Source organism: Sciurus vulgaris (genome assembly GCF_902686455.1).
Source record: "Sciurus vulgaris genome assembly, chromosome: 3".
NCBI lineage: Eukaryota > Metazoa > Chordata > Mammalia > Rodentia > Sciuridae > Sciurus > Sciurus vulgaris.
In genome coordinates, this window is record NC_136463.1 from 23,833,122 (window position 1) to 23,856,607 (window position 23,486).

Sequence of the window (23,486 nt, forward strand, 5' to 3'; positions counted from 1 at the left end):
GTCATCCAACACTTGTCCATCCACAAAACTGTTCTTTTTACATCCCCCCCCCCCCCCCCCCCCCCCCCCCCCCCCGTGCTGGGGATGGAGCCCAGGGTCTTGCACATTCTGGGCAGGCACTCTATCACTGAGCTACATCCCCAGCCCTCTTTTCTTTCTTTTTTTCTTTCTTTCTGTATGTATTGGTATTGGGGATTAAACCTGGGGCACTCAACCACTGAGCCACATCACCAGCCCTTTTTTGTATTTTATTTAGAGACGGGGTCTCACTGAGTTGCTTAGGGCCTCACTAAATTGCCAAGTCTGGCGTCAAACTCACAATCCTCCTGCCTCAGCCTCCCAAATCTCTGGAATTACAAGCTGTGCCACTGGGCTCGGCTCTTTATTTTTAACTGAGGATATATGCAGATCACTGATACAAAATTTAGTAGTACAAGGATAAAAAGTATCCTTCACTCCCTGTTGCCCAAACACACAGTTCCACTTTTCCCCAAAGACAATAACTATTTCCACTTTCTTATATATCTTTCTAAATATATTCCCTAAAATAACAACTATATATTTCGCTTTTCTTCATGAGTAACATATGTATGTGACTGTGTGCATGTATGTATGTATGTGTGTATATGTGTGTATGTGTGTGTGTGTGTGTGTATAAAGCACCCCTGAGTTCAATCCCCAGTGTGTGTGTGTGAAGATCTTTCCATGCCAGTATATTACAAATCTGCCCCATTCCTATTGATTTCTATTCATCATTAATTGAAGGAAATTCATACCCTATTAATGAGCATTTCATTATTATTATTTTTTGTTATTCAAAAATGACGAATGCTGCCACAAATAGCTTTGTACTTACACCATTTGCACTCATGTAGGTATACCTGGGAACGAAATTGCTGAGTTAGAGAGTGTTCATATTTTCCAGTCTGAGTGCCATGCTATCCTATGGAGTGGCCCTACTAATGGATATGGAGAATAAGAAATTCCGAAAATAATGAGGCCTGAGAAAAAGAAAAGGGAGTAAAAATGAAGGCCATGTATTGACAGCTTTCATCTCCCAAGAAGAATGTTTTCCAGATGCTGGCTGCAGGCACAGAGGATGTTCTATCATCCTCAAAAGAAAACAGTCTCTAGGAGGCGTTATCTCCTCCAAAGCAAAATCCTTTTTTGGGCACTGTCCACAGACCTTGACCCAAAGGCACACATTCCTGACTAAGCAAAACTGACATATGTTCACTAGACCACCCCTCAAAATAACCTGCATAAACCCAGTCCCTTTCTTTGTTCAGCAGCTCATTTTCCACCAGGAGTATGGAACCATGGGCACCATTTCATCCCCCTGAATAAAGAGCTGAGTGACGCATGAGGTTCGCATCCTGCCCCGGCTTTTTGTGCTAACACCTACAATGTGTCCTTCCCTTAGCAGTGGCATTATCTTGGTCTTTTGTCTGATACCTGTGTCCCTCCTCTGACTGTGAGAAGGAACAGTGCCTTGTTCATGGTTCTGTCTCCAAAGTGTTGCACAGTGCAAACCTTAATAAATATTTGATGTATATGTATCCCTCACGGTAGACAATCACCAGTGTTTGTTCTTTTGCTCTAAGGAAATGGTCACCTTGCCATTGAACCCTTACCATAGTGTATGATTTGCTTTGTCTATACTAGGAACTATTTCTTTTTTTTTTTTTTTTTTTTTTTTTTGTACCAAGGATTGAACCCAAGGGCACTTAACCAATGAGTTACATCCCCAGCTCTATTTATGTATTTATTTATTTTGAGGCAGGGTTTAATTAGGTTACTTGCAGCCTCTCTAAGTTGCTGAGGTTGACTTTGAACCTGCAATCCTCCTGCCTCAGCCTCCGGAGCTGCTGGGACTACAGGCATGTGCCACCACGCCTGGGTTTCATTCATGATTGATGATTGGAGCAGCCTCCTGTCTACAAAATAGAAGGCTTCCACTGGGTAATGGCAGGAGAGTGGGTTTTGTAAGGCAAGAACAAGAGAACAGAACAATAGGGAAAAAGCCAATTGGTTAACATCAGATTTGTGTGTGTGTGTGTGCTGGGAATTGAATTCAGCTAGGGTTCACGCAGGCTACGCAAATGCTTTACCACTGAGTTATATACCCCCAGCTTGTATCAGGTTACTTTTTGGTAAGGATTAAAGCAGTGGGGAATTCCTTACTACACTCACTCAGAAATCTGTTCTGGGGCTGGGGTTGTGACTCAGTGGTAGAACGCTTGCCTAGCATGAGTGAGGCACTGGGTTTGAGTCTCAGCACCACATATAAATAAATGAATGAATTAAAGATTCATCAGCAACTAAAAAATATTTTTTTAATCTGTTCTCAAAAACAGCTGATCTGTTTTGGGATCTATTTGCTTCTGTAATGATTATGTGGCATTTAGCACACACACACACACATCTATATTTAGTTACATATGGACATGATATCTTTATTTATTTATCTTTATGTGCTACTGAGGATTGAACCTCACACATACAAGGCAAGTGCTCTACCACTGAGCTACAATCCCAGCACCAAGGAACTCCATTTCGCTCTTGTCTGCTGGGGTCCAGTGCAGGAGCTCAGTCCAAACAATGGCCTCCCACAATTTTGTTTAACAACTCTATCTCCCAACAGGATAACAGTACAGATGTCTTTAAGAGGATTGTGTTCTCTGTCAAGCATGTAGGCATATAGGTACTCAGGGGTCTATGAAGTACTTGAATCGTGAACAAATTTTCATAAATGTAACAATATTTAAGTTATTAACAGCAACTCAATTCAACTATATTTATAATTTTATTTAATATGTGATACTGCTACATTTCAATATAAGATGAGACCTTCAAAATTGAAACCTGAGGAGCTGGGGATGTAGCTCAGTTGTAGAGAACCTGCCTAGCATGTGCAAGCTTCTGGGTTTGAAAAAAAAGTTGAAACTTAAAAGTTTTGAAAGAGTCATATCTGTACCTAGAAGTTCTCTCAAAGGAAGAATACTTATTTGACAGGACTTCATCCTCTTTGATCCCAGATGTCCTCATCTTTAAATGGGGTTCTTTATAAAAAGATTTGTCTCGATGGGTGTGGTGGTGCACACCTGTCATCCCAGCTTCTCAGGAGACTGAGGCAGGAGAATGGTGAGTTCAAAGCCACCCTGGCAAAAGTGAGGTACTAAGCAACTCCTTGAGACCCTATCTCTAAATAAAATACAAAATAGGGCTGGGGATGTGGCTCAGTGGTCGAGTGCCCCTGAGTTCAATCCCTAGTATAACACCCCCCCCCCCCAAAAAAAAAAAAAAAAGATCCATCCCAACACAGTAAGGACAAAAAAAAAGTGTTATGAAAGGACTAATAGGTCAAAGGCAAAGAAGTATTGGCACTTGACTGTTTCCAACCAGCTGCTGAAGGGCTGAGCAGTTTATTCATTTCAGCTTCCCAGTGAGCATCAACTAGGCACTTAACTCCAGGGCACATTATTCATGTCATATTTAACTTGAATAAGTGTTATCCACAGAAAATAAAATGTGAATCATGTGTCCTGGCCTTGCTTAGTAGCATAGTGCTAAAGCTAAGGGCTCAGAAAATGTTTGCTAGGTGAGTGAATGAATGGAGGCAAATGTTAACTTCTTGCTTATTCCACCACCTCCCCAACCCTAATTTCCCTTCCAGGATACAAAAGAAAAATTTGACAAGGAGTGAGGAGAGTTGGGGAGGAGGAAAGGCAATCATTAGCTACATGACGTCAATGCTTTAGTGAGTTTTGTGTGGGATGCTGATGGTCGTTGTGGGAGGTGTGGAGAATTACTAAAGCAAGCATCTGAATTTCAATGGTCCCCATAATTTTTTCCTGAAAATATTACAGTTTTTTTAATCTCACTGTGTAAGTGTGCTGGTGATTTTACAGTCCCAGATTAAGTAATGAGTGAGCTTTATGTTGAATTATATTGTTCAGTCATTAAAAGAAGAACGTGCACTTTGCTCCCACCTTAAGGCTAGTTTTATGCTAGTGCTGGAAGTAGAGTAGTGAGCCAAACAGGAAAAGTACCCTATCCGACCCTCATGAGGAAAAATACCATCACCCTCCAGATGTTAACAATCACCCTAGGAGCTGGTGTTTACATCAATAATGGAAGAATAAGCAATAGTGAGAGAGTGATACCAATAAGACAAAGACAGACTTGAGGGACATGGCCCTTTGAAGGATCTGGAGCAAGAGAGTGAAGATGACCAGAGGGCAGGAGCCAGATTACGCAAGGCTTGTGGAGTTTGTATTCTATCCTGAAGGCATTTATTGGGACCTAGTAAAGAACTCTAAGAAGGAAAGTGATGTGGTCATGTTTGAGTTTTGGAAATGGATCCCGGACTGGAGGGTGCAAAAGTAGAAGCAAGGAAACCCTCTGAGAGGCTACTGCAGTTGTCTCACCGACAAATGATGTCTTTAACCAAAGTGATGCCAGAAGAGATGGAGAGAAGTAAGTAGACTGTGCCAGGTACATTTGGGAATTGAAGTCCAACAGGGCAGGTGACAAAAACAGCCCTACTTCAAACAAAAGAACCCCTAGAGAAGAAGGAAAAAATTCACTTTCTTCTCCTGAACCCACCAGGTGTCCCCTTTCCCTTAACTTTCAACTCTATATATGGAGATGGCAGTGGAATGAGGGGCGGGGCAGGCGAGAAAAATCCGGGAACCTTTATTTAAAGTAGGTGGACGTCAGCGGAGAGTACAACGATGAACACAGGTACTTCCGGTTACTCCGGAAGGGGAGGCTTCATATGCTCCTAAGTTCCTCCCTCGGAGGCCAGCTAGAGTGACGGTATGGCGGGCCGAGCGGCGCGGCTGGTGCTGCTAGCCGGGGCAGCCGCGCTAGCAAGCGGCTCTCAGGGCGACCGCGAGCCGGTGTACCGCGACTGCGTGCTTCAGTGCGAGGAGCGGAACTGCTCAGGGAGCGCACTGAGACACTTCCGCTCCCGCCAGCCAATCTACATGAGTCTGACAGGTAAGCCCCGCCCACTAGAAACCCCGCCCATTTGGCTGTGGCCCCGCCCATTACACCCTAGGTGCTCTGCAGTCTCTGACTCTTAGTTTACCCTCCAGGTCCCCTGTGTGAGTAACTCCAGGGTTATGGGGGTCTCATCAGCTGTCTGACTTTCCCAGAAGCTTTTACTTTCTATTTAGTCAGTCATGTCGGTTACTTATTAAGTACTTTCTGCATACAAGGCCCTGGATTGACACAGTAATCAGAACAGGGTCTTTTACCTTGGGAGCTTATTAAGTACATCCTGCATACAAGGCCCTGGATTGACATAGTAATCAGACAAGGGTCTTTTACGTTGGGAGCTTTCAGTCTCCACGGAGGACAGTAGTCTTCCCAAACAAAGAATGATTTGAGTCCTAAAGGACCTTTAGATTAAGCACTAGATGCATTTGGGAGAGGAAGGAAGGAATTCTGACTCTGATGGGGGTGGGGCAGGGATCATTTGGGAATATTTGTGAAGGAGGGTCTTCCAGATAGTTAACCTTAAATTTGGACCCGTGACCATATTGGGCAAGGAACCAACAAACTGAGTATCTACCGTGTGACAGGTGTCACAATAGGTTAGTTAACTTTCACCACAATGCTTTGAGGTAGTTTCTCTATCTTAGAAGAAGAAGTTAAATACCCTGCCTGAGGTCATATGGGTGGTAAATAGTTACCAGTTTGACCACAAGCTTGCCCTCTTTTTCTAGAGAAAGTGGAGGTCCTGGGCAGACCTGGGCACACCTAGCAGCTTGGTTTACCCAGGGACCAAGGAGCATGAAAAGGAATAGTGGCGGTGAAGGTGGAAAGGTGATTTAGAAACTCAAAAGTCAGGGTGAAGAATTTGGGTTCATTTTCATAGCAGGGACAAGACAGCAAGGACTCTTCCTGGTAAGTAAAAGTAAATCCTGTGTTCAGGTAGGACAAACATAAACCCAGTTCTCAATAGATAAGGCCATCAAATGCCAGCATCTCCATCTTGGACCAAAGGAGATGAAACATCTGTATTTGCTCACTACATATCTACCTCTAAAATATAGTTACATATATACACATCCCTGGCCATTGTGTCCACTGTCTCTCTTCTGTCCAAGTGGGAAGCTAAAATTTTGAGATTTCTTCTGGTTCTCTCCAACTTGCACGCCCTCTTGGCCTGCATTTGTGCTTGGACTGCATTCACAACCCCTCTGTGCCTCTCTTGGCTGGAGAGTACACAGGCCAAATTTGTCTATTTCAGGCTGGACTTGTCGTGACGACTGTAAGTATGAGTGTATGTGGGTCACTGTTGACCTGTACCTCCAGGAAGGTCACAGAGTGCCTCAGTTCCATGGCAAGGTGAGTCAGAGGGTAAGGGAAGAACATGTTGGTAGTATGGTGGGAGTTAGATGCCCTGCAGTTGGCCCACACTGTCCAAGCTATTTGAGGTATGGGGTGACAGATGTGTATTTAAGTCAGGTACCTATTCTTCTCAGAATCTGCTGGTTTTCATATAATTTGATGATGTCCTGCTTCTAAATATGGAGTAATGAGTTCTGAGAAGCTTTGGAGTCTCCTCAGAGAGTGGTCCCGAACTTCCTGGGGTGCCCATCCTGCTTCAGCAACAAATTCCCTGACCACTATGACATGTTTTCTGTTGCTTCTCCAGTACATATCTGGATCAATAGTAATATCCCTCAGATTTCCCAGTGAGGCCACTTTTCTTGTGCTTTTTGATCCAGTATTACCTTGTTCTAACTCATTGAGGTTAACAGAAACTGTTGTCCCCAGTTTGCCACGAAGTGAGCTGACGCTCAGAGTACTGGGTCAGTAGCAGAAGAGGGATTGGGATTGGTTTCTGGATGGCAGGCCTGTGCTGTTTCCACCATGCCATAAGCCATCTCCACGGCCCCACTGGTATTCCCAGAGACAGGACTGACATGTTTTCCAGAATGGGGGATCCTGTTCTTAGCCAGGGACTGGAGAGAAGAATTGACCTGGAGAGAACCTGAGGCTTTGGCAAAGTTCAGAACTGAGACCTATAGATGCAGCATGTTCAGAAAAGGTTGATTGAGGCCTGGTACAGTGGCACTTACCTGTAATCCCAGTGACTCAGGAGGCTGAGTCAGGAGAATTGCATGTACAAGGCCAGCCTCAGCAACTTAGTGAGAACCTGTCTCAAAAGTCCCACTGAGGGCTGGGGATATAGCTCAGATGGTACAGTGCTTGCCTCAAAAGCACAAGACTCTGGGTTCAACCCCAGCACCGCAAAAAAAAAAAAAAAAAAAAAAAAAAAAAAAAAAAAAAAAAAATCCCACTGAGGTTGCACTTTGTGGTAAAGTGCCTATGGGTTTGATCCAGAGTACCAAAAAAGGTAAAAGAGAAAAGGGCTGGGGATATAGCTCAGCAGTAGTGCACTTGCCTAGCATGTATGAGCCCTGAATTCCATCCCCAGAACCTCCCCCGACAAATAAAAAGATTGGGCCTCTTAGGGGTTGCCTGTCCCTCAGGTCCCCTCCATCTGCTCCTTTTTCAGTGGCCTTTCTCCCGGTTCCTGTTCTTCCAAGAGCCAGCTTCTGCCATGGCCTCTTTCCTCAATGGCTTGGCTAGCCTGATGATGCTTTGCCGCTACCGCACTTCTGTGCCAGCCTCCTCTCCTATGTACCACACCTGTGTGGCCTTCGCCTGGGTAGGTAACCTGGCAGGATGCCTGCTGTGTGCTTCATCTAGGAAGGAGGAACTCTTAGATTCCCACTGACACCCAACTGGACTTCCACCCAGCCAGCTTCTCCTCTGTTTCCAGGGCTAAAGTAGCAGCTGTGGGCGGTCAGGCCTGGAGAGAAGACAGGGAGGGTGCTGAATCAAGCTTTACCTTTCTAGAACAGTCTAGAAGTTTGTTTGGGAAGTAAGGAGGAAAGAAACATTGTTATTGTCCTCAGAGCTACTAAAAGACCCGGTGGGGTAGTTTATAAGCACAGAAGTGAAATGGATAAAAGGGAGCAGACTGGGACCATGGGCTTTGGAAAGGTTCACTCTGGAGGACTTGGAGTGATCCCAATTCCAGCCCAGGCCTGTAGACAGCAGCAGCTACAGCACTCTTTCTTGAGCTCAGCCTGTCTTAGCGTATCCCAGGGGAAGCCAAGGTGGGTGCCATCCAAGTACAAAAAGGCTGTCAGCCTCCTGGTGAGGCTGGTCTTTGAACAACCAGTTTCCAGGGCCTGGAATTGTGTGAAAAATGTGAACTAAAGCACAGACAGGAACTGTGACAATGTTGGGGAGGGGTGGAAAGTAAGAGATTGCAATGACTGTCTCTAGATCAGAGCCACCCTGCTAGACCTTAGGGCAAAAGTCCACACTCACCTTCCTGCCATCAGAGCCACCACTCATTCACATATTTAGCTTGTACTATATGCCAGGCACTTTGTGGGGTGCTGGGCATCCAGAAGTATATAAAAACAGATAGATTCCTGCCCTCTGGTACTATTCACACATTCATACAGTCGAATGTAAAAGTACAGCTATGGAAAGGTGCCGTGGAAGCTGGGCATAGTGGTGCACGCCTGTAATCCCGGCTACTCGGGAGGCTGAAGCAAGAGCATCACAAGTTCAAGGCCAACCTGGGCAACTTAGAAAGACCTTGTCTCAAAAGAAATGGGGATGTAGCTCAGTGGTAGAGTGCCCCTGGGTTCAGTCCCTATTATCAAGAAAGAAAAAAAGAAGGAAAAGATGCAGTGGAAGAGAGTTGCTGTAGGGTATGTGAAGGGGCAGGACCAGTACAGGGCAGTCAGGGGAGGCTTCCCTGAGGAAGCGGCGCGGTAGGTAAGATGGGAATGATGAGTGAAAGTTACTGGTACATTTGAACAGAAGACAGAATGTGCACAGGCAGGAGAGGATGAGGGTCGTTGGAGGGCCTGAAAGACCAGGAGACCTGACAGACAGGAAGTCAGGCATCTAGTGGAAGACAGGTGGGCGGGTGGGCGGTGGCCAAGCCAGCCCCTGGAGAGCCTAACACTTCAGATCTTAACTCTCAGAGTGTCAAGAAGCACCAAGAGAGTCTTATTCCATTTATTCATTCATTTAGTTTTGGTGTTGGAGATTGAAGTAAGGAGTGATTTACCACTGAGCCAGAGCCCCAGCCCTTTTCATTTTTGTTTTTGTCTTGAGTCATTCAGTGTCTCCCTAAATTACTAAAGCTGGCCTCAAACTTCTTTTTTTTTTTTTGCGGTGCTGGGGATTGAACCCAGGGCTTTGTGCTTACAAAGCAAGCACTCTACCCACTGAACTATATTCCCAGTCCCTAAAGAACTTGTTTTTTGTTTGTTTGTTTGTTTGTTTTGTGGTGCTGGGGATCAAACCCAGAGCCTTGTGCTTGCAAGGCAAGCACTCTACCAACTGAGCTATCTCCCAGCCCCTGCCTCAAACTTCTGATCCTCCTACCTCAACCTCCCAAGTCCCTGGGCTTACAGATGTGCTTCACTGTGCCTGGCTTGCTGAGGGATTTTAAGTGAGGGTGGGGAGAGAAATGGTGTCAGAATAGTTTTGCCCTTTGGAAACCTTGTTTTTCCCTTGGAAACCTTGTTTTGCCTACTGTGTGGAGGAATGGTTGGAGGGCAGGATGGATGTTGGGGGGCCCGTGGTAGCATTAGCATATGCCCAGCCACTGGACTAAAGGGGTGTTCTGGGTCTTAGGCATTAAAGAGAAGTACATTTTATCTGTGTTTTGGAGATGACATTAAAACTTTTTAAAATTTTGTTTAACAAACACACACATAGCTCTTACTGTATGCCAGGCACCATTCTAGCCATTTTATAAATATTAACCGTATTCATCCCATAACAAATTTTAAAGGTATAGATGCTATTATTATCCCCAGTTTGCAGATGAGGAAAACAAGGGCTGCAGAGGTTAAGGAGCCTGCACTAGGTCATGAGCCAGGGTGGGTCAGTGTCTCCTCCAGAACCCGCACTCTCGCCTTCTTGGCTGCAGATCAGCCTGGGTAATGGTCAGGTGAGGAGAGGCAGGGAGTTGAGATTGACTCTCTGCTGCTTCAGTGACAGAGGCTATTGAGTGCAGGCGAGGCCACAAAGGGGAACTGAGACAGTGAGAAAGAAGGGGTCTAAGGCAGAGTCCTGAGGAGCCCAGAACTTAATGGCTGGATAGAGGAGAATGAGCCAGCAAATGGAGTAAGGGGTGGCCAGAGGGACAGGTGGAAAACTTGGAGATTGTGGGCTTGGGGAGCCCCAGGACAAGACAGAAAGGAAAGAGTAGTCTTCTCTCCTGAATGGTGCTGGACAGACAGGTGAGAACTGAAGGGTACCCTGGATCTGGTGGCCTAAGGACCTGAGGATAGTGTGGGCATGGTGAGAAGTTCAGGCTGAGCCCAGGACTTGGGAGATGGGCAGGGAAAGAGGCTGTTAAACTTCTGGGAAGTGCTGGACCTCCCTCATACTTCCTGGTCAACAAATATTAATAATAATCATTAAGGATCATGGAGCCCAAGTCCTGTGTTCCATAAGCACTTCATACACATTTCCTTCTGTGGTCCTTGTAATGCACATAAGAGCTCTGAGTGACTCTCTGAGGCGGGAAGGGCGTGCCTGAGTGAACAGCTACCAAGTCAGTGGCAACGTTTAACCTCCAGCACTGTCTGACTGCAGGGCCTGAGGGCTCAGCCCCTCTCCTTGGTTGCCTCCATGTCCTGTGAAGAATGTTGATTGAGCTCTCGCTGAGGGCAGAGGCCCCTGCCCCAGGGAGCTGAACATAGTGCGAGGTGCAGGTCCTGCCAGTTTTGGCGGCAGGACACAGGCTGAACCCAGGAGGCAGAGAGACCCCATCCTCTGTCTGAGGTACTGTGCCAGGGAAGCCCAGGGAGGAGGTGAGGTGTCACTGGGAATTTGCAAGCCTGGCAGGGCTTAGACACAGGCATGCTGGGGGAGAGGAGACAGGATTCAGGCATTCCCAGCATTCCCAGCTAGGGGCTCAGGAATGACACATGGAACCTCGAAGACAAGCTTGGGATGTGCAGCCTGGCTGCAGTGTGACTCTGTGAAGAGAACAGAGGGAGAAGAGAGGAGCAGAAAGGGCCAAATGCCTGGTGGGAGTAGGGATTTTGCTTTAGGCAAGAGCTTGGCATCAGCCCACATGGTTATGGGCATGAGTGAGACAGAGCCACCACTTCCTGTGTGGCCCTGTCACAGGGAAGGGAATTTGGTCCTGGCCAAGAAAGTAGGAAACTGAGGAGGTCACACCTGTCCCCTTTGGGACTCTTCAGGGACGCTGCTTGTCTGGGCACACTGCACGCTCCCCTTTGCCTCTCTTTCTCTTGGAGGACAGGGGACAGCCCTGCTGGATGCTCTGAACAAAGCCTGCGTGGTAGGGCTCAGGTCTGAGGGGCCTTCAGAGGGTCCCCACCCTTCCCTGACTGACATGTGCTAGAAACCAGTGGTCACGTCACAACTCGGGTCGTGATCTCCTTGTTTCTTGGGTCTTTCGTCTCAGTGGTATCAGCAGCTCAACTTCCATCTTGGCAAGGGGTCACCCCTCCCAGGGATACCTGCAGTCCGTTGTGACCAAGGACCCTTAGGGAAGGGCCCAGGGATGTTGAGGTTGGAGAGGGCACCCTATGGGACATGGGATTCTGGGTTGTGGGACCCCCTCATGTCACCCCCAGGTCCTCAAGGGACACAACCTCAGAGCCCACACCTCTTTGATGACCTAGTTTGGATTTTATACTTGATCTTGAGTCTGTGTGTGTTTCTGCAGGAGGGAGGGATCCTAAGTCATCCAGAGGGCGTGACAGTGGACTTTGTCCTGGGCTGGGTCTTCTGGAGCGAGCAGGGCCCCTGATTTCTGTTGGCCGCAGGTGGGAAGGCCACCCCAGGCTAGTCTTGGAGGAAGGGTGTCTCAGGCTTTTTCTCTGGGAGATAAGGAAACTCTTGTGCCAATGTTCAATCAGGGAGCCCCTGGGCTGGGGACAAGCCCCTGGGCTCAGTGGTAGAGCGCTTGCCTCGCATGTGTGAGGCCCTGGGTTTGATCCTCAGCACCGCATAAAAATAAATAAATAAAATAAAGGTATTTTGTCTATCTGCAACTAAAAAAGACGTATATTTAAAAAAAGAGAAGGCAGCCCCTGCCTTTCCCTATGGGCTTGTGTGTTGGCTAGGCAGCAACCAGGCAGAGAGGAGGCAAAGCTCTGAAGTCCTTGGACTTCACAGAGCAGGGGGCCCTGGCTCTCTGCCAAACCCAGACAGGTAAACCAGTTCCTCATCCTTTTATCTAGTGGGGAAAGGTTCTCGGGAATAAGAGTGAAAGGAAGGATGGCAGGGAATCTAAACTGTCTCTGTTATTATGATTTATGGAGCTGGGGACTGATTGTCATATCTGTTGAAGAAACTACAAGAAAAGATAGGCTGAGGCTACAGCAGAATGATGGCTAGACTTCAGGAAGGACTTCCTGACCATCAGATAAGTCAGGGAACAGAAAATCAAGGAATTCTTTTCAGGGATGGAGAAAGCCTCCATCTCTCAGGAGTGAGCTGGGACAGGCTTGTCTTGCCTGAGGCATAGAGCGAGACACTGTGGCCTCGGTGGTGGGAGCAGCAGGCATCATATTTAACATTCTACCTCCCCCACTTCTGAGACACCGAGCTATTTAAAGACTCACTTGTCCCCACCACTACGGTGTCAATGACAGCCCCGAGCACTGGGGCTTAGCACTGGGGTCGAATTCCTGACAGATCTGGCTCACTTGGCATCCAACCAGTTTCACGGCTGTGATATTTTTGTCTCAATTTTCTTATTTTCCAGCAGACTGAAACAGCCTCCTGCTCCCCCCACCAGCTTTTCCTGTCCCCTCAGCCCCACCCACACTGGTTCCCTGTCCCGGGCCTCCCCCCTTTTCTCAGTGTTTGCACAGAGTTCTTGGTGCCTCGGGCCCAGCCATCGCCCTCTGGCCCGTTACCCTGTCTGCCCACTCCCATCCCATTAGTGCCTGACCAAGAAGACTGGGTGCAGTGGTACATTTGCATCTTGGGCTCTCCCTTCCACATCTCGCTGTCCCTTTTGCTTGTGTCTTGATTACAAACTCTGAAGAGAAACAGGATCTGTTGGGTCCATAGAGGTGGGATTATGGCTCAGGAGCAGGGAGCATGGGGCTCCTCCCATAGCTGAGGCATCTACAATCTGGGACCCAGTGACCCTGGGGCCCCATCGTTTGATCTTGAACCTGGTGACTCTTGAGGAAAGGAAAGTGGGAAGCCAGGTGAAGGGAAGTTGTGGGGGTCAGCCATACATGATGCAGAACATGGACACCTATGGAGCCCCCATTTCTAACCCCGTCTTACAGGTGAACAAGGAGCTGTAGCTCAGTTACTTGTTCAAGAACACATAGGTAAGCTGGGCAGGACGCCACACACCTGTCGTCCAAGCTACCAGGGAAGCCGAGGCTGGAGGGTCACTTGAGCCCAGGAGTTCGAGACCAGTCTGGGCAACATAGTGAGTCCCTATCCCAAAAAACAAAAACAGCACAGAACAAAACAAAACAAAAGAACACACAGTTATTTAGGGGCTGGAGCAGTACTTGAACTCAGGGTCCGTCTCATTGTAAAGACTCAGGACATTTCTGTCCCAGCCTGGACCTGAGGGGGTGAGCTAGCAGCAGGGGGAGACCAACTTTTCAGCCTAGACCTCCTTAGCCTGGTGGGAGATTGAGAGGCAGACTTGTTCTCTTTAGACTTTGGGCTGTGGGAGAGCCGTGAGGGCTCCATGTTGGTGCACAGGTAGAGAAAATAGCAACTAAGGCTTTACCCCATCCTGGACACCATGCTGTATGCTGTATATGTACCGGCATGCACCAAATCCTGATCAACACTGATATTGTTCCCATTTTACAGATGAGACAACTGAGGCACAGCAAGGCTAAATAACTTGCCCAAGGACACACAGAAAATGCAGAGCCAGGATTTGAGCCCTGGCAGTCTGGCTCTAGGGCCTGCATTGTTAATGACACAACTTCTCAAGTCTGAGGGAAGGGGCAGAAGAGGAGCCCCCATAATGGGACACTCCCCAGGGGAAAGGGGCCTTCTCAGGGGTGCAGAGTGCAGGCTTCAGGTGGGTCTCTGTAAGTGGAAGGCACCCTGGGGAGGCGGTTGGACAGGGGACCCAGCAGCCCTACCCTGCCTGTGAAGCCGAGGCCTGGCCTCACTTCCACCCCTGCTTTCGGTGTTGCAGCCACCACTTAGCTCAGTCCTCTTATCACCTCCCCCTTCCTGTCTTGGGCGACAAGGAGGCCTGGCTGGCTGCCAGTCCTTGCTGTCCTCCCCTCCTCCTTTCCACACTGGCTCCAGGGCCACTGTCCTCTCTAAGGATGTCCCTGTGCTTGGTCTGCATGTCTGCATGGGCCTTGTCTTCAGCCCCGGGTCTGCTCCTGTCCCCATGCTGACCATACACTTCAAGGACTTGTTGGGGCAGTGTCCAAAGAAGCCACTAGGGGTAGCCTTACTTCCTAGCCTCCAGTCTATGCCTCCATGACTGTCTGTGGGGAAGGGGCAGCAGCAGGGAGGAGCCTTGAGGCTGGTGGAAGGGGCAGAGTGGCCATCCTCAAAGGAGGAAGCCACTGCCCTCAGGGCGGGGAAGGACCTGGAGACCACTCAGGCCAGCTGATGATATGTCCCAAGGGAAATGCTGGGCTGAGGCGGGCAGGGCTTTTCTCCAGGGGAAAGGAGCAGGGGATGGTTGCCTTGGGCCTTCGGCAGCCCGGCAGCGCGAGGCTGCCTGACTGGCTTTGCCACAGAGCCCTGCCGCCTCCACCCTTGCTCCCTCCACTCTCTCCCGCTCCCCAGGCCTGTCAGGGTGCTCATCCTGCCTTCCCCCCCGACCCTGCTGCAGGTCTACAGAGTCTTCTTTCCCTGCCCCCTCTGCCCTCTGCCTGGACAGTTGTCCTGGCACCCAAGTGGGCAGCTCTTGACCTTTTCTGTCTCCAGCAGGCCTGGCCCACCCTAGACACCCCTCCCCACCTCCAGGGCATGCCAGGCCTGGCCCCTGCTCTTTCTTCCTGGGACTGCCTGTCCCTGGCTTCCCTGCCTGCTATTTGTAGCTTCTCAGCCCACCCTTCCCTAAAGAAAGTGCCAGCAACAACTCCCAGAAGACCTGGGGCTCATTTACAAGATGGTTCTTACTCTCTCAATGCATTTAATTTCCAGGAAGAAGGCCTCAGATATTCCCCTGGGCCCTTGCCCACTACAGCCCCTTCATTCCTGCCCTGCTCCTCCCAGGTCTTAGGAGCAGCTCTAGTCTGGCAAGTCAGGCCGGCCCAGCCAGGAGGAAGCTGGGCTAGGTTGCCACTGGAGTCCTTGTCCTAGGACTGGGCCCCAGTGGGATCTGCTTGATCTCCCTCCCTTGCTTGCTTGTGGGACACACCCCAACCTGGCTCAAGCCTCTCCACTCCACCCACCTCATTCCCGCCCCCAGAGACTGAGGTCACCAGCTCCCCTGGGCCCGGGTGGGGCTGTCATCACCTGGCAATTGGGGGAGGAGGTGAGGCCCCTGGGGGCTGTTGTCTTAGCGATTGAGTAACCAAGGATCTTGGCTCTGCCAGAACTGGTTCCCAGGCCAGGCTAGAACCTGGGGAGGCTGCAGCAACCGCCCCCCCTCCATGGCCTGAGGGGCTTGGGATGATGGGAAGTTGACCTGAGGGGACTGCCCTGGGCCTGGGTGAGGGACTCAGGTATGTCTGGGGTGGGGGTGCTCCAGGGGCATGGGAAAGCACATTTCTTGCCCCCCAAAGCCCCTCCCTAAAGATGAGGTAGATGGGGGCCCTGGGGTCTCCCCAGCCTTGGAGCAGCATGTTCATTAACCTTCCCTCTTCAGGTATCCCTCAATGCTTGGTTCTGGTCTACAGTCTTCCACACCAGGGACACCGACCTCACAGAGGTGAGAGTCCCCATCTTCCTGTCCTACATGGGGCTGTCCCAGAGAGCCCAGGAGGGTAGCACAGCAGGGCTGTGCAGTACAGCTGCAGCTCCGCTAGGGACCGTTTCCTCCTGGTGCTGGGCATTCTAGTAATGCACCTGAACTTCCAAAACCTGACAAGGTAGGTTTGATTTTTGGCTCTAACTGAGCTAAAGGCAGCTGAGCCTTGGGGAAGTGAAATCATTTGCTCAGGGTCACCCAGCCAGTAAAGGGGTGCAGTCAGGATAGCACACCGCTAACGAACTCCAGGCAACGGGACTCCCTTGGTCTGCTCTCCTGTCCCACAGCCTAAGGCAGAGCCCTCCGCTGCTGGAGCCCCTGCTGAGCAGTTATAAACCACTGTAGGATGTGAGTGAAGGGTTAGTCTGTTCAGCTCAACAGCAAAATAGCAATAGGCAGAGAGCGGGAGAAGAGACCCTTCCGACTACAAGGTCAAGCCTGTCCTCCCTGCCTCCACCCTGTGGCTCCTCTGGGCCCTGCCCTCCACAAAGCTGTTCAGTCTCTTCAGCACTCATGAGCTTCCCTTGTCCCCAGAAAATGGACTACTTCTGTGCCTCCACCGTCATCCTCCACTCAGTCTATCTGTGCTGTGTCAGGTATGCCTATATTGGTGGCTGCAGGGACAGACTCAGGGCCTGGGGTCAGAAAGGGTCACCCCACCCTCTCCCGAGGGGTGCTACCCAGGGCCTTCTTTGGTCTCCCGCACATCCCTGCTGTCCTGGATGGGGGCTTTGCAGAGGACTGGGTGCTCTGGCTCTTCACAGGGAGCTGTAGCACTTGCCCAGGCCCCTCGGGGTCCGGGTGGAGGCCTGCCTCACTGGCCTGTTTTGGTGGGGGAAAGGGCAGTGGCTTTAGTGAGCCCACTGATGTTGGGGGAAGAGATACTTTAGGGAGTGCTGCTCTGGGGACGAGCCACCTGCCGCCACCTGAGCAACTTTGGGTGGTGGGCAGGACCGTGGGTTTGCAGTACCCAGCTGTGGCCAGCACCTTCCGGGCCCTTCTGCTGCTGCTGCTGACTGCACACGTCACCTACCTGAGCCTCGTGCACTTTGACTATGGCTACAACCTGGCGGCCAACGTGGCTATCGGTGAGGCAGAACTGAGGCATCGGGTTGGGCCATCTGCAGAACTTTGGGGTGGGCATGGAGGGTGACCCTTCTCTCCTCAGAGAGAAGGTTCTAGAGAGCCTTGCAGGGAATATGGGGAAGAATTTGAGGAGAGAGGGAAGGCTGGGAGGAGACTGAGGAGGTCCCAGGGACAGAAAGCATGGGAGGGGTGACCTGTGTGGGAGCCCAGGAGTGAGCTCTCCTGCCTGCGGCGCCCAGGTCTGGTGAACGTGGTGTGGTGGCTGGCCTGGTGCCTACAGAACCTCCGGAGGCTCCCACACGTGTGGAAGTGCATGGTGGTGGTCTTGCTGCTGCAGGGACTGTCCCTGCTGGAACTGCTCGACTTCCCGCCCTTCTTCTGGGTCCTGGACGCCCACGCCATCTGGCACATCAGCACCATTCCTGTTCACATCCTCTTTTTCAGGTCGGTGCCGTCCCTTGCCCAGTGTTTGCCTTCTTTGTGCCTTTCCTTGGCGGCTCCTAGGAGCCTGGGGACCCTGTGTACCCACTCGCCTCTCCCAGCTTGCCTGCACTCCCCCCACTTGCCCAGAGAGCTGTAGGGCTGGGTGTCTTAGTGGGCTCCTCCCTTGGCCCACAGCTTCCTGGAAGACGACAGCCTGTACCTCCTGAAGGGATCGGAAGCCAAGTTCAAGCTGGACTGAAGACACTGGGAGCCATCTCCTCCCTTCCTGTCAGCTTCTCCTTCCCCCTCCCACCTTGAGATGGTTTATTTTCTCCTTTTAGTTTCTTGAACTTGGACAGGAGGCGTGTGGGCCCAGAATCATGTAGCTGCCCACCCTTTGCTGGCCTTCACAGGGCTTGGAGCCTGCCCTAGGGATGTCCTCAACCCAGCATCTGGGGTTGCAGAATGGGCAGCCACTCTGGTTCCTGGAGCTGAACTGAGATAGAACTGTGTTCTTAGTTCTACCTGGAGGAAGACCCTTAGGAATACAAAGGGATCCCCTTCTATTACTGGCACCCTGCTTCAGGGCACCACTAGGTGGCGCTGGAGCCCTGCTCTTTGGCTAAGGCCAGTCTCATGCTCCTGGTTGGGATGCAGAGGGACCAAGCTGCTGGGATAGGGACTGGGGAGGGGTTTCACCCTGGCTTTTCCCCAGCCAGACTCCCAGGAGGCCTCACCACTCTTCCTTTCCGGGCTGGGACTCCACAGGGCCCCGGACAAGAATTCAATGTGGTTTTGGTTGGGAGCCTACATGTGAATGTGTAGGAGAGCATGGACCAGGCCAAGTACAGAGGGGACTGGGTGGTGAGCATGGTTCTATGTGTGTATGCAAGAGACAAAATGCGTGTGCACAAGCTAGTGCACTCGGACCCAAGTGTGCAGTATACAGAGGGTTTGTGTGTGTTCAAGGGGCAGCTGGTGAGTGTGGGTTTGGAGAGTGAGCATAGACTGTAAGTGTACTTGTGGGCGTGTCTGAGATGGGTGTAGATGCAGGTGAATGTGCCAGAAAGGGGAATTTAGAGCAGGATGGGAATCAAGTCACCACCAATCACCTGCTCTGCCCACCGCCTAAGCCAAGATACGCACATGCTCAGAGTGAGGTCTGGGGGTCCAGGCTGTGTGCATGCCTGTCCAGTGCCCCCTTTGCCATCCCCCTCCAAGCCTCACAGGGCCCCCACATATTTAAGATCAGTACTAGCTCCTTGGGGCAGGGTGAAGAAGGAAAAGGGGACTCCCAGGGCCTTCTCCAGCCTCCCTGTCTCCTCACCTAGCATGTTTGGCCTCCCCTCCCCAGTTCCCTGCTCTAGCCTCTTTGCCACAGCCTGGACGTTGGGGGGTGCATCAAGCAGTCTGGGGGCAAGGGGAGAGGACCTGTGGCTGAGTCTGGTTTCTGCCATCCCCAGAGGGACTCCTATTCCACAGTGACTCCAGGAAGTCAGGAACCACACTATGCCTGTGTCCTGATAAAGGTGACCCCCTGGCATTTGCCAGCAGCCCTGGCTCTCTCTTGCCCTACAAGGATAGAGTATGTGGCTCCAGAAACTCCATCCCAAAGGCAGTCTGCAACTGAAGCAAGTATTCTGTATTTATGCTCTATCCTGGCCCCTTTGTCCTCTTTAGAGGCAAGGGAGCTATGCTAGGACTGTAACCTCAGGAAATTAGGAGGCCCATGTGAGGTTCTTTTGATACTAAAATAAGGCAGGATGGTAGCAAGGAGCATGCTTAATAAACCAATTCCCCAGCCTCCCCTTTTCAGTTCATTTGTGTGCGTAGGGTAGGCTGGAAGGAAGGAAGAGACAGCTGGCTGGAGGCAGCAGACAGAGGTAGGATCTCTGCCTAGACATTGGGGGTGGGAATGGCAGGGACCAGATGCAGAGCCGGGCAGAACTTAAGTCCAGCCTTGGGGAGGGAGCTGGCAATGGTTTTTTCCCTCTCACTTCCCAGCCCTGGATTGTAATATAACCCCCCCCCACACACACACACCCAACACCCTGCAATCTAATCTCCCTATTTTCAGCTTTGGGTCTGAACCAGGCTCCACTACTGCTTGTTACTTAACCTCTCTGAGCTTCACCTGGAAATAGGCTAACAGGACCCACACTGAGTGACATGATAGATATAAGTGCCCATCACAAGAGCCTGGCACCCAACAGGTACCAAATGAGCTCCCCTGACCTAGGCCTTTCTTAGTTTGGAAAGAATGAGGAGTACAGAAAGCTACCCTCACGGAACTTCTGGAAAAGAAGAAAGGCTAAGGTCAATGTCTCCCACACCCCTATACTCAAAAGAGAACTCTGCACCCTCGTTGCCTCCCAGGAAAGCCACGGATGGTGCTGACACTTGACTGTGGGGAACGACTTCTTTATTAGGTGCCATGTGGTGATAGGGAATCTGGTAGGTGAGGCCCATAGGGCTTTGGGCACACTGGATCCTCACACCTCCACCCCCACCTTCTTCTGGGCCCAGGCAAAGAAGATGCCCTTGACGTCATCCACGCCTGTCCGGAGGTGGGCAGGCATGGTGTAGGTGCGAAGGTCCCGTACCTCATAGCCACTCAGCACCAGGGCCTCCCTCACTTCCTCCTCACGCATGGGCACCACTGCCAGCCGGGCCTCCCCAGCCAGGTACCATGACTCCTCCAAGGCCCCGATGAGGAGGAGGTGTCCCCCAGGCCTCAGGAGAGTGGTGATGTGGTCCAGGGCCCGCTGAAAGCTGGTAAGGTCTGGGCTCACAGCTTCCAGGCAGAAGGCAGAGACCAGGGCATCAGCAGGCAGAGGTGCCAGGCTGGCAATGCCCAGGGGCTGGGGTTGGTGCACATCAATGGGCAGGACCCGCTTCACCCTGGCTCGTAGCTGGTGCTCCTTCTCCTGCCAGGACTCACTGTTCAGGGGGCACAAGCAAGGCTCAGGACTGACCCACACTCAGTCCCCTGCTGCTCCCTTCCAGCCATTCCACGGGGAGTCCCTCTGCCCGGCCCCCACCTCCAGCCCTTACCCCTTGCCCTCGATGAGGCAGACGTGCTGGCTGTACACGCTCCAGTTGAACGCCCCCGGCTCCTCACGCAGCCAGAGCCCCAGCTCTTGGCGGTTGACCTCCAGGAAATCCGTCATGGTAATGTCTTCAAAATGGGCACAGGCACTGAGCAGCTGGTATATTGTGGGGCCTGAACCAATGTCAATGAGGGTGCGTCCAGACACCTCACCTGGGAGGGCAGTAGAGGAAAAAGGTCCTGGCACCCTGTGCTTTAGACAACCCTCTCCTGCTTCTCCTTCCCTCTCCTGAGCTCTTCTGCCTGGGTAAGAGGGTCTCTGTGAAAGAAGCATTGCCTCTGCAGTTAGGCTGAACAGGGCAGTAGTGGGTCCAAGCACTCACTGATTTACCTTGGAAAAGGAACTTGGCTTCTCTGAGACTCAGGTTCCATATTTAGAAACCTACATCCTCAGTGAGGATTACCTGGGGCAATCCTAAGGCATTGGCCTGGCTTTTCTCTCTTTCCAATCACTTCCTCTTTTTTTTTTTTTTTTCTTCATACCAGGGGCTAAAACCAAGAGGTGCTTAACCACTGAGCCACATCCTGACCCTTTAAAAACAAAATATTTAGAGACACAGCCTCACTAAGTTGCTGAGACTGGCTTTGAACTTGCGATCCTTCTGCCTCAGCCTCCCAAGCCGCTGGGATTACAGGCCAGCGCCAGGCATTTCCTCCATTTTTTTTTTTTTTTTTTTTTTTTTTTTCCTGCATCTGCCTTCATCTCAATCTCTCTCCTATATTCCCCAACTGCCCTCTCAATTCTGAGCATTTTCACCCCCACCTTTTCTTTCCACCTCTCTTCTCTCCTGTAGCACTTCTCTTTCTCTTCTCTCCGCCCTTGTTAAAAAATAAAGAAAGAAAGAACGAGTTCTCACTATGCTGTCTAGTTCTCCTGGGCAGGGTTCCTCCTGCCTCAGTCTCCCCAGTAACTAGGACTACAGGCATGGCCACCGCGCCTTGGTAACTCTTTCTCTACTTGCACCTGTTACATATCTTCTTGGTCCCTATTTGGTGGTTCTCTTCCTCCCTCTTTCCCCTTTCCGTTTCCTGATGACATGTCCCCAGGACCTCAGTGTCCTGGGTGCCTCAGTGTCTCGGCACTCACCGGTGGCGAAGGTTTGCGCCAAGCAGCGCAGCTTCCAAGGCCCGACGCCGTCGGGGCTACTCAGGTCCCCTCGAGGGGGCGCATAGTTGTTGCGCAGGTAAGCTCCGGGCTCGAAGCGCTGGTAGGCGGAGGCGACCGCAGCCCTGCCTGGGTCCGAGTCCCGAGCCGCACCCGCAGCGTGGCTCTGGTCTGCTTGGCTCATGCTGCTGGTTTGAATTAGCCCCTGTCCGCACTGCCCGCCTTGTCCCCCACTGGTATGGCGGCCCGTTTATCTACCGCCGGACCCCCTCCCCAACCCCTCCGCTGCGGGGGCGGGGGCTGAAGGATGAGCCGCCTGGGGCCATGCGCGCCGGGTGGTGGCCACCCCATCCATCTCAGTTAGTGTCGAAGCAGCAGACACGCCGGTGGTGTGGGGGCGACCGCTGGAACATCAGTTCCTGCCCCACCCTCGCTCCGCACTTGTTCCCGCAGCACTCCACCCTTGGCCTCACCTGCCCGGGTCGCCGTGCTGCATCACGCACCCTATCTCAGCTTCCGATCCCCTGCTCCACAGCCCCGTCTCCTCTCTTCCCCAGCTCCCTGCAGCCATTCACCCCTTTGCTCGGCATCCCATCCCTTCTCTTTTCTAAGGTTTGGATCAGCTTCTGCCCCCAGTCCCCACCTCTACCAAGGTCCCCTTCCTCTGGGAGACCCCCTCTAATCCCCACCCTTTCCTTACTAATGTCACCCCTCCTCCAGGCCTCTATTCCACCCCTGTTCTCCAGCGCCCCTCCCCACACCTAGAAAGGACAGTCCGTTCCAGTCTCTGCCTCGGTTGCCCGAGGGCCCCAGAGTCAGGTTCTGCCCTTCCCGTCCGATGGCAGTAGCGATAGGGGAGGCGAGCAGGGCTAATGCACTTAGCAGGCGAAACAGTCGGGCCTCAGGGATCCCAGTTGCTTATCTGGGGGCTGCGAAGGGCGAAAGGTTCGGGATGTTCCCGCCACTTCCCGGGATACTGGACACCGGTGAGTGTCCTGACACGTGGAGAGGCTCCCGGCCATCTGGCCACTAGGGGGCGCAGCCCGCATATTTAATTTCCTGTGGGTCTGGGGTCTGGACCCCTCTCCCAGCCCCCACTCTAGCTCCTTCTGGGATGCTGACCAGGCCAGGCCTGCAGGTCCTATTTGGTGCTCCGGGTATCCGGCCGCAAAGATGCTACAGTCTTCCCTCCTACCTGGCAAGTGGGAAGCCATTCTGCCCTCAGCAGGTGCATGGTCTTTCTGATATGGGACTTCTCTGGATCAGTAAGGTGCCCTCTGCTCAGGGTAGGCTACTAGTCTCTGCCAAGATCAGCCCTTGGCCTCCCTTGATTCAGGCCTCTTCTGTGCCCCCTCCTTGTCCCAAGGGGTAAGTCTCCTTGTTGGGTCAGACAGCTGGGATAGGACATGAGTCATCACAACAGCTGCAGGGGTCACAGACACCAACCCGACCCCTGTAACCCCTCCCACACAGCCCACTCAGGCCAGAGAGGGTAGCACACCTGACCCCAGGCAGGATTGATTCTGTCTGAATTTGCAGCTGAGTGGCCTTGGGGTCACTGACCCCATCCACACCCTGAGGCACAGCCAAGGACAGTCCTGGTGCCAGCCTCTCCATATTCTCCATGAGATATCATTTAAACAAACCCTGATGCCAGCTGGCGTGCTGGGCACTGCCCAGTGCCAGGGACTGAATTTGGAAGCCAGGACTGGGCAGTGGAGTTAGGGCACAGGAAGGGGACTGAACAGACTGCAGCCCTGTTTACAGTTCTGCCCTGAACCCCACCCTCAAGT

General features: G+C 51.7%; 2 protein-coding genes across 4 annotated transcripts; one reads left to right on the plus strand and one right to left on the minus strand.

The window, feature by feature from the left end:
• The first annotated feature begins 4,725 nt into the window (after positions 1-4,725).
• PGAP3 (post-GPI attachment to proteins phospholipase 3) lies at positions 4,726-19,283 on the plus strand. Its single transcript, XM_079132049.1, has 8 exons — positions 4,726-5,004; positions 6,263-6,360; positions 7,538-7,690; positions 15,869-15,931; positions 16,505-16,566; positions 16,922-17,058; positions 17,296-17,500; positions 17,675-19,283. The coding sequence occupies exons 1-8, from the start codon at positions 4,824-4,826 to the stop codon at positions 17,736-17,738; spliced, it is 963 nt and encodes a 320-aa protein (XP_078988175.1). The 5' UTR covers positions 4,726-4,823; the 3' UTR covers positions 17,739-19,283.
• On the minus strand, positions 17,672-23,486 carry PNMT (phenylethanolamine N-methyltransferase). 3 transcript variants are annotated; one of them, XM_079132052.1, is made up of 5 exons: positions 22,889-23,486; positions 22,455-22,622; positions 21,676-21,878; positions 20,534-20,741; positions 17,672-20,419 (listed from the first exon to the last, which is right to left on the minus strand). In XM_079132052.1, the coding sequence occupies exons 3-5, from the start codon at positions 21,875-21,877 to the stop codon at positions 19,972-19,974; spliced, it is 858 nt and encodes a 285-aa protein (XP_078988178.1). In that variant the 5' UTR covers position 21,878; positions 22,455-22,622; positions 22,889-23,486; the 3' UTR covers positions 17,672-19,971. The 3 variants fall into 3 exon arrangements, with proteins under 3 accessions (XP_078988178.1, XP_078988177.1, XP_078988176.1); XM_079132051.1 differs by having other exon boundaries at positions 22,455-23,486; XM_079132050.1 differs by lacking the exons at positions 22,455-22,622; positions 22,889-23,486 and adding an exon at positions 22,167-22,329.